This window comes from Talaromyces atroroseus (genome assembly GCF_001907595.1).
Source record: "Talaromyces atroroseus strain IBT 11181 chromosome Unknown scaffold_21, whole genome shotgun sequence".
NCBI lineage: Eukaryota > Fungi > Ascomycota > Eurotiomycetes > Eurotiales > Trichocomaceae > Talaromyces > Talaromyces atroroseus.
In genome coordinates this window covers 10,623-23,660 of record NW_017971453.1, presented here as the reverse complement: position 1 = coordinate 23,660, position 13,038 = coordinate 10,623, and the positions used below count along the sequence as shown (strand labels likewise).

At 46.4% G+C, this 13,038-nt stretch overlaps 4 protein-coding genes across 4 annotated transcripts; 2 read left to right on the top strand and 2 right to left on the bottom strand.

Annotated features, from left to right (window-relative positions):
- Positions 1-228: 228 nt before the first annotated feature.
- Positions 229-876, bottom strand: UA08_09335 (hypothetical protein; the record flags this gene model as incomplete). The annotated part of the gene is made up of 1 exon (XM_020265319.1): positions 229-876. One exon carries the CDS (start codon positions 874-876, stop codon positions 229-231), a length of 648 nt encoding a protein of 215 aa, XP_020115467.1.
- Positions 877-3,653: 2,777 nt separating this feature from the next.
- Positions 3,654-7,492, bottom strand: UA08_09334 (GPI inositol-deacylase; the record flags this gene model as incomplete). Its single annotated transcript, XM_020265308.1, has 7 exons — positions 3,654-3,933; positions 3,985-4,211; positions 4,293-4,458; positions 4,519-4,795; positions 4,838-5,875; positions 5,937-6,786; positions 6,860-7,492. 7 exons carry the CDS (start codon positions 7,490-7,492, stop codon positions 3,654-3,656), a joined length of 3,471 nt encoding a protein of 1,156 aa, XP_020115468.1.
- Positions 7,493-9,117: 1,625 nt separating this feature from the next.
- Positions 9,118-9,520, top strand: UA08_09333 (hypothetical protein; the record flags this gene model as incomplete). The annotated part of the gene is made up of 3 exons (XM_020265297.1): positions 9,118-9,391; positions 9,445-9,464; positions 9,515-9,520. The coding sequence occupies 3 exons, from the start codon at positions 9,118-9,120 to the stop codon at positions 9,518-9,520; spliced, it is 300 nt and encodes a 99-aa protein (XP_020115470.1).
- Positions 9,521-11,165: 1,645 nt separating this feature from the next.
- On the top strand, positions 11,166-12,775 carry UA08_09332 (hypothetical protein; the record flags this gene model as incomplete). The annotated part of the gene is made up of 3 exons (XM_020265286.1): positions 11,166-11,345; positions 11,409-12,083; positions 12,137-12,775. The coding sequence occupies 3 exons, from the start codon at positions 11,166-11,168 to the stop codon at positions 12,773-12,775; spliced, it is 1,494 nt and encodes a 497-aa protein (XP_020115471.1).
- Between the last annotated feature and the right edge of the window lie 263 nt (positions 12,776-13,038).

The window sequence follows — 13,038 nt, the reverse complement described above, 5'->3', positions numbered from 1 at the left end:
TAGCTGAAGGAAGCAATTGAATGATTGCCATTTTTGACCAGCCGATTTCAGCCATATTTAGGTTACCCTGTCCTAATACTAGATATCTCCTTAGTATAAAAGTTAGCATTTGTTGATTTCGTATAAGTGGGAAAAATCAATCGCAGCCTGAAATGAAATGGCTTCAAGCACAACACTTGACTCATTCTTCATGCTCAGAAAGGACGTCACACGGCCCCTGCAAACTCTCTACTTATGATATGAGACTCTCCCAAACTGTCCAATGGTTCGACTGATCATAGAGAAGGTAAAGTCCGCTATGTAGACCAACAAAGTGGTTTGACCCTTTATGAGGGCCCAGACACCTTTCTCGCGATAGTAGAAACCTGCGCTGGATGGTATAGCTGCAGGTATCGCCAAGGCTACTGTAAGAATGATCATTCTTAAGGCATATAAACCATCCGAGTTAAATAACCACTTTTGTGTAGCAATGATGAAAGTAGCCAGTCGACCCCGTCGTTTGACTCCAGATCCACGACTGCTTCGAAGCTCGTTCTGGGCCTCATTAGACTCTTTTTCATCTAGGTCAGGATCTATCACGTTCGATTGGCCTGGAATTGGAGCTGCAACATTTCTGTTAAAAGCCCAGGCAGCCGCATATCTGATTCCTCCCGGGATCCAAAGCTTAGCTTTTTTCCGTCCCTGGCATAGCTGTATGATTCGTTCCAAAAGCTTCTCCAAAGCATCAGCAACAAATAATAGATGTGACTCGAATACCATCCCAAACATGACAAATCGAAAGGGATGGATGGCAAGGTCGCTGAAAGACTGCAGATGACCAGCTTCATCAAACAAGCCTGCGTAGGTTTGGAGCGATTTCTCTGTAGTCTCAGCCATGAATGCGGAACGAGTCGATTTTAGAGCCTTAAATGATGTTTGGCATCGATATAGATCTCAGTCATGTTTGTCATTTGACGGGCGAGCAAACCATCCTCCGGAGCTTTTTGTATGTATACACTCGAGGACGGCGGTAATTGCATCTAAGCAGGCAGGGAGGATACCTGTTGTGGATCGACGGAAAATCTCAACGACATCCGACCGAAGGGATTCACTCTCGGGACTCTGTAGTACTTGGACTAATTGTGCACTTTGCAACAACTGAAACTGACCGATCTCATGCTGCCTCTGCTTTTGTGCATAATCTCGTACCCCTTGTGCGTCAGAAATGACTGGGAAGCCTTGCAACCGCTTTCGTTTGACGAGCTGTGCAGTATGATACTCAAGTAACGACAAACTCGATATCATGCTTTGGCGTATCGGGTCTCTCAAACTTTTTATATCATCGGCGTTCCAGCGACCTATTGAACAATCTAGTGGTAGGAAAGTAATTTCCGGTTCCATTGCTCTGTATCCTGTAATAATTTTGGCTTTCAATTTGTGAAAAACCTGGAGATCCAGCTCTGACGACTTTTTATCTAGACTGGATATAGTAAATTTCAGTGGCTGCTTCGCAAATCCAAGTAGCTCTTCGAAAGCCACAAAGAAATTGCGAGAGGTGGATTGGGGGAAGAACAGTATGGATGAGGCACATCCGAGGCCAACACCAATGGCTGCCGGTCTGATTAGTGAGATAGGTAGGGTTCCGTTGAAGGATGGTTGAGACGGGCCAAGGGTGAGGAAAAGGTCCGAGATTAAGGTTGCGTAGACCTGCAGCAAAACAAATTTCAGGTTGGTTGTCCGAAGTCGTGCCTATTGCAGCCACATAATCAGTTGACAGTCAAGAACGATGAGAAAGCGAAAAGAAAAAAAAAATGAATCCAGAACGATGTTTTCTCTCTTTTTTTTTTTTTTTTTCGCCTACCGTGAGATAGATAAATAGACAAATTAGAATGAAAAAGATCGCAGTAACTGGAGAATCTAGCATGAACCCATTTAATACGAGCATTTGCGTTTCGTTAGCAATACTTTAGCCAGAGGCATTAGCCTGTATAGATGCCCTCTCGTGTAGTGCGGTCAAACGAGCCTGCGTTTCTGATGCTGAACGAGCTGCTAGAGCTGCCTTCATGACAATGATTCCCCATGCCCAGGCAAGACTCATGCCAATGAGAAGAGTCGATTCTCCAAGAAAGAAGGCGAGAAGAATTCCCTAGGGAGGCAGGATGAAGAGCACAATACAGGCGAAGAACGTTTCTGTTCCAATGGTGTGTAGCGTAGGGCCGCCACCCATGCGGCGGCCCAACAGCGAAACAACACCTTCAGATCGCGCACATTGAAATGATCGAGCCAAAATGGGAGTCATCCCCTTCGCTTAGTGCGTTTCATAGCACAATCTACACATGTTAAGACGATACATCAGCATATAAATCCTAAATCCAGAGAGTAGGGTAGGTTTTGCCCGCGCACGTACATTCTGGAACCATCCAACATGAGTAGGCAGTGGCAGTTAGAATCACAGGCAATTGCAGGAAGAGAAGTTCTAAGATCGGACGAACTAGGGGAGCAATAAGCACATGGCGTTCCTGAAGAAATACACGCATGATTCAACTCACACAGCAGCCGATTTTTGGCTGTGCGGATTATACTGAGAATTATATTCTGCGTACTGTGTCCTGTAATAGCATTTCGATCAATGCTGATAAAGTAGTGAAAGGACGGTTTTCATGTATTGTGTGTCAGGGTCTGTCTTAAAACAGATCTATTTGTGTCTATGATGTCATGACTTATGACCTGATATGGTTAGGGTTATGTACTCCCAACTTGGCGTTAAGCTTTTGGCTGGAAAGCTCTTTTCATCCTTTGACAAATTTTGCGTTAGCATTTGATTGGCACAGAGTATCGAGTATTTTCAAAGAAGCGTAGAACTTCAATGACTGAACCGGGGGGAATGGTGAGTCTTGAATCATGTATGCTAGTCGGTATTCCTCATTGTCTGTCGCAATGCCCGCGAATGCAAATGACCCCTAAATACATATTCTATGAATCATCATGCGCTGAACATTGCGTCGATATGTGATGCTAATTCTCGAATTTTCTTTGTATTCAAATCTCTGTTGATTCCTGTGACGGTGGGTAATGTGTTGATGGAAACTGAGCATAAGAAAAAGAGGGGGGTGGGAAAGAGCTGGATAGTAGGACGCGTATAAAGACTCCTTTTATATACTTGCTTGAGGCCCCATTAAAGCCTACTTGAAAAATCCTAAAAATAAAGAAGAATATCTTCATCTATATTATCTTTTTGAGATTTAGGGCTCAATCCTGCCCCTGTTTATCTGGAATAGTAACAAGGTTCTTTGTAATGAGTGTAGTTCTAAATGATGGACCGGGGCTGTTAAAGAATGGGTAGTTATACAACCTTATGTGACCTCATGAGGTCAATAGTGACCATATATCCCCCTAGGTATGTTTGGCTTGGTGCATCCATGTATGTGGTTAGTGAAGAACTGCACATAGCATAAGAACTCCTAATCCCTTAGGAAAAACAAGAAAACACATGATATAGATGTACATGCATATCCATGATAGCGTAGTGTAACACGTAAAAAAAAGGGGAAAGACATGTTCAAAGGTAGACGCTAAAAAACAAAAGCGCCGAGTCTATGCGAATAAATATATAAAATTTAAAAAAAAAGAAAAAAGAAAAAAAAACCTACAAAAATAGAGAACAAAATTATCTATCACGGCTTCTTTTTAATATGGTGTTTCCCCGTATCTTTCTCCAAGACGCCCCCACTATTACTGCCACTCTTTATGTTGATAATATTATGATGATGGTCATCCGTCTTCAGTATTCGAATGATGTGTTGGACGGAAAACCCGCCTGATACGAGGTAAACGATAACAAGCCAGGCCGAGAAGATATTGGCCACATGGTGGAGTAGGTAGGCGTATGAGACGCCATAGACAGCTGAATAGCCGGCGAGACAAAGGAGGAGGATGTAAGTGATGTGCTTGGCCCTGTTTCGTTTGTCAGCGGGAGAGAAGAGAATATGGTTGGGCAAGACATACCGTGAGAATATTCGCGGAATCATCAAACCGCTCGTCATTGTCTCTACAAGAATCAAGAATGGCATGATGGATAATACGTTGTGGTGAGAAGAAAACGGCGTCAACCAATGTACAGCCAGGTTGTGTACCCAGACTACCAGTACAAGAATGTTGATCGGGAGTACCCAGAGCATGAGGGTAAAAATCGAATGCGCATAATTAAAGAAACTCGCGTTGATTGCCAGGCGCTGTGATCGTCAGTACGCGGAATACTCGGTCGACAAGTAGAATACGTGGGATTAGACTGGGGGCGGGGAGGGGGAACATACCGTTTCCCTTACGTGCCAGAGTGCCCGCACACATGTCGCAACTTGCACCATACATGCGACCATGTATGCAAACTGATATGGAATAACGGTTCCAACAAACACGAGCAATATGCTAGCATTGATAACCCTTCGGCGAGGACTCGGATGTGAAAAAATCGGCCCGTTCCTGCAACTGGTTAGAACCTGTCATACACAGGAAATTATAAAAGAAAGAAATTAAACGCACCCTCGTTCATCGCGACGGATGTAACCAGTCCTGGTCCGAAGCATTCCATACACAGAAGACAGAACGTTCAGAATTACAAGCGATGCGTAATTAATAACAACACAGGCACCAATGCTGACCAGACCGAACAGAGGAATTAGAAACCAGAAAAATGCATCTTGCGCGCCAAGAAGAAGATCGTATTTGGTAAAATCAACGGCTGTCTCCGTAGAGTTATTGCGCCAATGAAAGGGGTCATCATTGGAAGGAAGTCTTCTGCTAGAAGCAAGCGAGGATGCTAGCAATGAAAGTATGCACAGTATTAAAGGCAATGACGAACGGAGACACAGATTCAAGCTTTCCATGAAAGTGATGAAGTAGCCGGTTTCGTCGTAAACCTTGAATTGTTTGCGCAATACAAGGGCAACAACTAGTAGCGGAAATGCTGCAAATACGGTCCTATACCGCATAACTAGCTCCCCGAAACTGTTGGGAATACTGACAGTCAAGGATAGGTCAACGTTCGACGAACATGTCGGATCTGACCACAGGTGGAACGATACGCCGTACGCTGCTTGTTCACGTAGAGACGGGGGCATGTATGGCGCCACACCGTGAAGATTAACATCAACATCATGAACATTGACGAAGAATTTCGACTCATGGGGTTCCGGCATCGACTGGCGTAGCAAGGGGGCGAAGAGCGGAGTAGAGTCAGAGCAGCCCGAAGTTTGCACCGAAAGCTTGTATCCGAGTAAACTGGAATGCAACGACGGAATTTTGACTTCTGTAAGCATTGGCCTGTTGGCGGGCAGCTTCATATGAAGTCCAGCACTAAGCAAACGGCCCAATCCTACACGCGTTGGAATTATTGCATCTGAGCTATCTGAGAACTCGGCAATCACCCATCCGGTAGTTCGAGACGTTGCCTTATCTACAACTGCGACAAATTGGTGTTCAGCCAATTCTTCTAAGTCGTACTGAAGATACGAAAAAGGTTGACCATCACTAAAAACTTTTTGTGACGATGATGTAGATGCCGGAAGGAGTATCCTGTCTGAAGCAGCATTTTTGCATGCCAGCCGTGTAGATCCTGATCCACCGCGCGAGAGATCCATGTTCATCGAGAAGAGGGAGGATCCACGTCCTGCTTGCATAGGGAAGACAGTACAGAAAAGTACTTCCAAGTTTCCATCTGCCGCGTCGAATGGCTGATCCGTGAGAAGGGTAAACTTTTTTCCCGGAACTCCCGTAGGAGGAATAGGCATCAAATGCGCTTCTGGTTCTTTATGATTTCCTAATGCGCGTAGTACAAGACGTTCGCCCTGAGACAGAATAGTGTTGGTGTTGGATTCTAATGTAAGGAGAAAATTCGGGTCTATAACATTTATGTCAACAATGATCAAGGAAAAATGGAAATGAGACGAAGTGTAGTGTACCTTGCTGAGGAAGTGTCCGCTCCGAAATCGACTCCATACCAGTGAGAAACCATTTCTTGAAGATACGCATTCGTTCTGCTCGAGGTTTTGTCTGACTTGGCCGGTGAACATCCACCACTTCAAAAAGCGACTTGACAACGGCTTTTCGGAACTGGTCGCACCAAGTTATTGAAAGATGATCAGTCCCAACCCAGACACCAGGGATGCTAGACGTGAAGACTGTGAAACCGTGAGTTTCAGGGACAAGAGAAGAGAGACTAGCGTAGTCAGATGGAACAATAGTATCTCTAGCTCCTCCAGCAATGGAGATGAGGGTCACATGCCAAAGAGGGTTGTTGTTGGCCCATTCTTGCGAATAAGCGCCTCTCCAGTAATCATTTATCTGTTTATATGTATGGACGATGTCTGAATCAAAGGATACCGGGGGCTTTGCATGTGGAGCTGACATGGTGATGATTGTGTTTACGGAGTTTGCTTGATAGTTGGCCATTGTCAAGACAGTGCGTGCTACAACGCCACCCATTGAGTGACCGACCAGGATGACGGAACTAGGATCGGGTAGGCTTGGGTCACGGTGGGAGCGATTCGGATCGTGGTATAGTGAAAGAATATATGCTAAAGCTTCGTTGACGTACTCCGCCTGGTCCAGAAGGGTCTGTCCATGAAAGGCTGCCATATCTTCGTTGAAATCGATCATGAAGAAGTCTAAACTCCGGGTTCCCGTATCCAGGCGTTCCTGATCGTGCGCGATGACCTCTCGATAATGCCTTGAGGCTTCCGCGGCTAGCGAACGTACTTGTTTATAGCTGCCGGCATTGCCAGGGAGAAATAATACGGGTGCGCCGCTAAGCTAAAAGTGTCGGGAAGTTAAAATGTTAAGGGACTGTATTTACTTTTTGGTTCGTATATTGACTGAAACGTACCCCGATGTTCTCTTGCGAGTAATGGTCGACGCCTTCCTCTCGGTAAAGATAGAGATTATATTTGCTTGCAAAGCGAGTGTGTTCCGCATCGAATCCGACCATCCGCAGATATGTCGGACTCATGACGGGAACCTGACATCCATCGACTCCGACAGGCCGGTTCACAAAGGAATGCATGATGAAAAGAAAGAAGAATATACCAGCAAGCGCAGTGGACAGTGTCAGGATGGACACCGACCATGGGCTGCGAAGCCGGTGTCGACTGCGCTGGGTCTCCAGCGAGCTCTCAAAGGAGAGCTGCCGGGACGCCAAGGGCATCATCGCGGCCGCTGGCTTTGTGGACGTCGGCGTTGGGGAGGCATGCGCAGCAGCGGCAAAGGAGGAAGAGGAGAAAGAGTTTCGTACGGCGCTTGGATTCCGAGAACGGGGCGAAGAGACAGAATGGTTGAGGCGATGGTCCGAATTGCTGGCGACGGGGGCAGCTATTTCCAGTTGAGTATCTGCGGTAGTGGAAGCGGTGCTGCTAGCTCCATGACCACTATCGGTCGACACGCGAGACTGAGAGCGATGCTGATACTGAGTACTCAAGGAATGTCCAGTCCCGTCCGAATGTTCGGACGAGCGCCTGTGCATTTGAAGGGCTGGCACAGCAATGCAGACAGACGATGGCACGACAGGGCATTCAGGAGCAGCAGCGCGAGGGGAAGAAGTCGGAAGGGCTGGTATGCGCCTCTTGCTTGGCAGCGTCCCCGGCCAATCATGTCCACGCGATGTGCGTGGCTTTTCTGCCGCGCAAACGGCTGGGCGGTCAGAACACAGATTCACAGCAATTTATTGATTCCATCCATACTACCAGCATGTGTGGCTCGTCTTATAAAGTCAGCAGGGCGCCTAGATGCTGTCCAATGTGCGTATTCTATGAGTCTCTGGCCACTGTCGGCCTTGAATATGCCCCTATATGCCAGAAGTACCAAAACACGCTCAGTGAGATGTACATATCAGGTCCGTCTGATGTATGCAGGGCGTGTCAGATGAATCCAAAGGTCTTGAAAGCAGGTATCCGACCATATTCTCCCGGTACTCTAAATACTATGAGTCCTATCTATGCATATATATACCGACACAGGCTTGATCTTTGCGTACCTTGTTTCAGCATCCCAGAAGTTCAAGCCCTGCATTACCAGTACTCCCGATATCTCTTTGACAGCCGTCCCTAGTAAATAAATGGTGAGTGATGATTCACCGAAGTTGGTCCGAGAAGCAACCTTTTCTCTTATAATGAAATGCCATAACAGCTGAGGCTTTCGAAATGCCGGATGCATACTTCCACAATAGATGACGGAGAAAATGAGCACTTCAAACCAACAAGTTCTCACGCTATTATAAGTATTACAAATCATTAAACTGTGAATAGACTAAACATTCTTACGGTTGCTTTCGTAGGGCCCACAACTCTCTAGGGTAGGACTCTTGATGTCATTGCCGCATTAGGAAATTTCGGGTGCCACTCGGGCGGACTGCTCAGAATCCTCGAAGCACCAAATTTGTATACAATCTTATAGCTAAAACTGTGCTCTGAAGAGCTTTTTGAGCTACAATATATAATCGATTTCCCTTTCTTTTTACTGATTCTACTTCCCACTGCAAACAGCTTCCCACGCGTTTTCAAACCCCATCCTTGACGGAAGGAAGATGTATTACCGTAGACAGCACTATACAAGTTCAACAGACACATCATAGGCAAGTTCTTTGAGATATCTTCCGGCAATCGTTATCTAGCGGATATATACACAAAAATCCCTAGAGGATGGAAGAAAATGCTCGGGTGTAGAGATCCGGAACCAAAGCCTTGGGAAAAGGACGGTTTACCTGGTATCCGGAAATAAGATTTTTCCGTAGGTATTTCCCTAGAGCCAGCCTACCCAAGGCAATGACCTGGAATTTTGAATTAGGTCTTTTCTTTCAGCAAGTCCGAAGACGGTTCAATGCGACTACTAGCAGCTGGATTGTCCTTGCTCTGGGCCATCTTAGGATGTATAGATCCCGATACTCGTGATTTGTGTACCTGAAGTTCTCCGAGCGCACAAGGAATGCTTGGTATAGAAGTAAAGCACAGAAACTTATGTGAAAGCAGTCGGTCTGTCTACTTCCATAAACCACCAGCAGGGCATCCAAATGTGAAGGTTACTTATGAAAAGGAAAAGTGGTCCATTGGGCACAAGCCGGGGTACAAATGCGCAAAGCCTGTATAATCTGTAATGAATATCGACAGACCTCCAACATATGCATCTTCCGTGCCTACTTCCAATGCTCCTCCATCAGCAGCAGTAGCAGCAGCAGGATACAGCTACAATGAATTCCTTCAAGGACAAAGTCTCCAAATACGCTCTGTCGCTGGTGATCCATCGGAACCATGGCTGCGAACTGTCAATCGAATTGTCGCGGGTGTCGGGATTGGGTTGAGCACGAACTTGCTTATTATGCGAATTTACACGAAAGCCAAGATCATGAGGAAATTTTGGTGGGATGATGGTATGTTTGTTCGTGTCGTGAAGCTTTCAAAAATCCGATTCTAACATATCTAGCCTTTATTACTCTTGCATGGGTATGTTTGCCTTTCTTCTTTCGGCTGATATTAGCATTCACCTAGTGCAGTCGTAATTGACAGTGGAACACATCATCATAGATATATTCTATGGCATGTCAAGCCATAATGCTCTGTAAGTACATCTCCGTCTATATATCTCTTCCCAGTCCAGTCCCTGACTAGGCATTGATGTATTTCAGATGGATACGTACACTCAGGGTATGGAGTGCGCGTATGGAATTTGAGTCTGACTGCTCTACAAATATACCCAAAGGCATGTCTGCTGCCTTTAATGCCTAGCGGTAGTTAAGTAACATATATAATTTTGCCCAAAGACTATGCTTGCAGCATCGGCTGTCTATGTTCCATGTCTAGCATGTGCCAAACTAGCAATCCTGATGTTCTACTACGCATTGTTAAACGTGGTACAATTCTGGAAACAAGTCATATACATCGTCAGCGGTATCATCACGGCTTACAGCATTGCTCTTCTCCTCGCGATCATATTCGCATGTCATCCGATCCAGAAAAATTGGGATGATCCTCAGATGACGACACAGGGCTGGCGTATCAGTCGGCCACGCCTGTATTTTGCACTGGCAACCACTAATACGGCCAGTGATATAGTTTTTATCTTGATTCCAATTTCGACTATATGGCGGTTGCATGTGCGAACTGTGCAAAAGTTTGGTATTGCAGCTATCTTTGGAATTGGGTGTTTGTGGGTAGACTCTTATTGCTCGCTGCATAATAATTTCCTATGTAACTGACAATTAGAAAATGTTCAGAACGATTATTAGAGGATTGTGCGCTTGGCAACTATATGGCCGTTAGCGACCTCGGAAGATCAGCCATATGACATCGCATTGGCTGCCTTGCTCGTGTGAGTTTATATGGTCCTTCGTACTCAATCTCTTTTCCTTCTTCTCATTTTTTCTTTCTCTAGAGCTTGATTGACTGACGAACGACACACAAGTCACATCGAAGCGGACTTCATCATCATTTGCGGCTGCCTTCCTTATCTGCGCCAGTTTCTTCGCCATCATGCTCCCAGATTGGTTGGGCATGGGAGCAATGCAAGCTCTTCCGAATCAGGACACCAATCAAAAGGCAGTTCCTTCAAAAGGATCAGATTGCATACAAGTGCATCCATACCCAAAAGTCTGTACGAGGGATCGGCACGCTATGCCTCGTGGCTTCGGGTTGGCATCGCGTACTTTATAAAAAGCTTGGCTTTTGGGTGTATTCTCGACTAGCTGTACGAACAAGCCAGTGCAAAGACGAACTTAACATCAAAAAAGAGTCAGGTGAGCACCTGAAAGATTGATAACAATTGACACACGAGTGGCAGGATCAAAGTGGGCTCGGGATGCAGACGGCTGACTGGCCAGATTAATTTCCCCGGCCCAGTTAGCGGAGAAGAAAACAACAAGTGCGGGGGTCTGTGTGCTTAGTCGCGTTTCGACTGTGCTAAGCACGCTGTGAGCCAGTGACGCAGTTGTTTGATCGGCGGGGAAAGAAAGCAGCTTGTACGGAGTCTCTGTAGGTTGTAGTTGTATCAATCCGGAGTATATAAAGGGCCCCTCCCTCCTTCCTTCTCGCGCTGCTCCTGCCCTTCCGCCCCTCCCCCGTCTTTTCTCTTCTCTCTGGCGCACACCGCCAGCTTCACTCTCCAAATATACACATATAATAGAGCATGCTTCTGGCACTGGACAGACAATGGCTGATACAAAGGAAACTGGAGCCCAGCCTCCTGCGCACATCGAAAATGAGAAGAACATGAGCATCGGTCGGTATCTGGCCACTCGTGTGACCACTTTGGTCCCCCCAATGAACAGGGCGCCGAATCCTTTTAAAGCCCTGATGTTACTGAACAAACAGCAATGGCTCTTTTTCCTCGTAAGTTCTATATGTAGTGACTGCGGCTATCCAGGCTGGGCTTCTGACAATCGCATTGTACAGGTTGCCTTTTGTGGCTGGACTTGGGATGCCTTCGACTTCTTCTCGGTCTCAATTGCATTAACTAGTCTGGCTACGTATTTCGATCGTCCCAATTCCGAAATCACCTGGGGCATTACGCTCGTGCTAATGCTGCGATCTGTCGGTGCCATCATCTTCGGGATCCTCTCTGACCGCTACGGCCGCAAATGGCCCTTTGTTGCCAACAATGTACTTTTCATAGTGTTGGAGTTGGGCACTGGCTTTTGCCAAACATACAAACAATTTCTGGCATGTCGCGCCCTTTTTGGAATTGCCATGGGAGGTTTGTATGGTAACGTTGCCGCCACCGCACTGGAGGACTGTCCTCCAGAGGCGCGAGGAATCGTCTCTGGAATCCTACAACAGGGGTACGCTTTTGGTTACTTATTGGCTACCGCGTTTGCTCGCGCTCTCGTTGATACTACTCCGCATGCCTGGCGCCCACTCTTCTGGTTCGGCGCTTGTCCACCTGTGTTGTTCATCATTTTCCGTCTGTGCTTGCCTGAAACCCAGGCTTACCAAGGGCGTGAACGAGTGCGAAATTCGCTCGCCGGTGGTGTGGCTGGAAATTTCCTGTCCGAGGGTAAAGTCGCTATCAAGAATCACTGGCTTCTGCTGATCTATCTCGTTCTGTTGATGACTGGTTTCAACTTTATGGTATTTCCCTCCTTCTCTTCTTACTTGTAAGTGAGGCTAATTATCGGTCACAGTCGCACGGTTCCCAAGATCTTTACCCTACCCTTCTCGAATCCCAATTCGGCTTCTCTACCAATGCCGTAACAGTTACACAAGTGGTTTCTAACCTTGGGGCTATGGCTGGAGGCACGATTTGTGGATGGGCTAGTCAGATATTCGGACGGCGATTCTCAATCATTGCGATGTCCATCGTCGGCGGGGCGCTTCTGTATCCGTATACTTTTGTCACTTCGACTTCAGTCATGGCAGCAGCATTTTTTGAGCAATTCTGCGTACAAGGTGCCTGGGGTGTTATCCCCATTCATCTGATGGAACTGGCTCCCGGACCAATTCGCACATTTACTGTTGGCAGCGCATATCAACTGGGTAATCTGGTGTCATCAGCGTCGTCAACAATAGAGTCAACCATTGGCGAACGTTTCCCGCTACCCCCAACTGCCGATGGCACAAAGCGGTATAATTATGGCAAAGTTATTTGTATACTAATGGGCTGTGTATACGGGTATACCATTCTCGTCACGTTCTTAGGTCCCGAGCGTTTAGGCCGTCAATTTGACGCTGAGCACGACACGGATTTGAATGAAGCTGCTGCATCTCGCTTCGCGAGTGACAAGATGGATCCAGAGAAGGGTACCGTTCAACATGCGGAGTAATCTGCTCTATACCAGAATTATTTTATACGTGACCCATGTTGCACCTTCTGTGATGTGTATCTATACAGTTATGTGATATGTGATCTTGGACGTATAGTGAGTATGATGTTGGTGATTTTAATTCCCGCCTATGTACTATTCAATGCACGGTAGTCATCTCGTTCCTCCTTAACAAGGAACGTAAAGCAAACAATAACCCTGGCTGGTTCCATGGAATGTTTGACCAGATTCGAACCGATCCATGGTTTTTTTTCCCCCCCCTA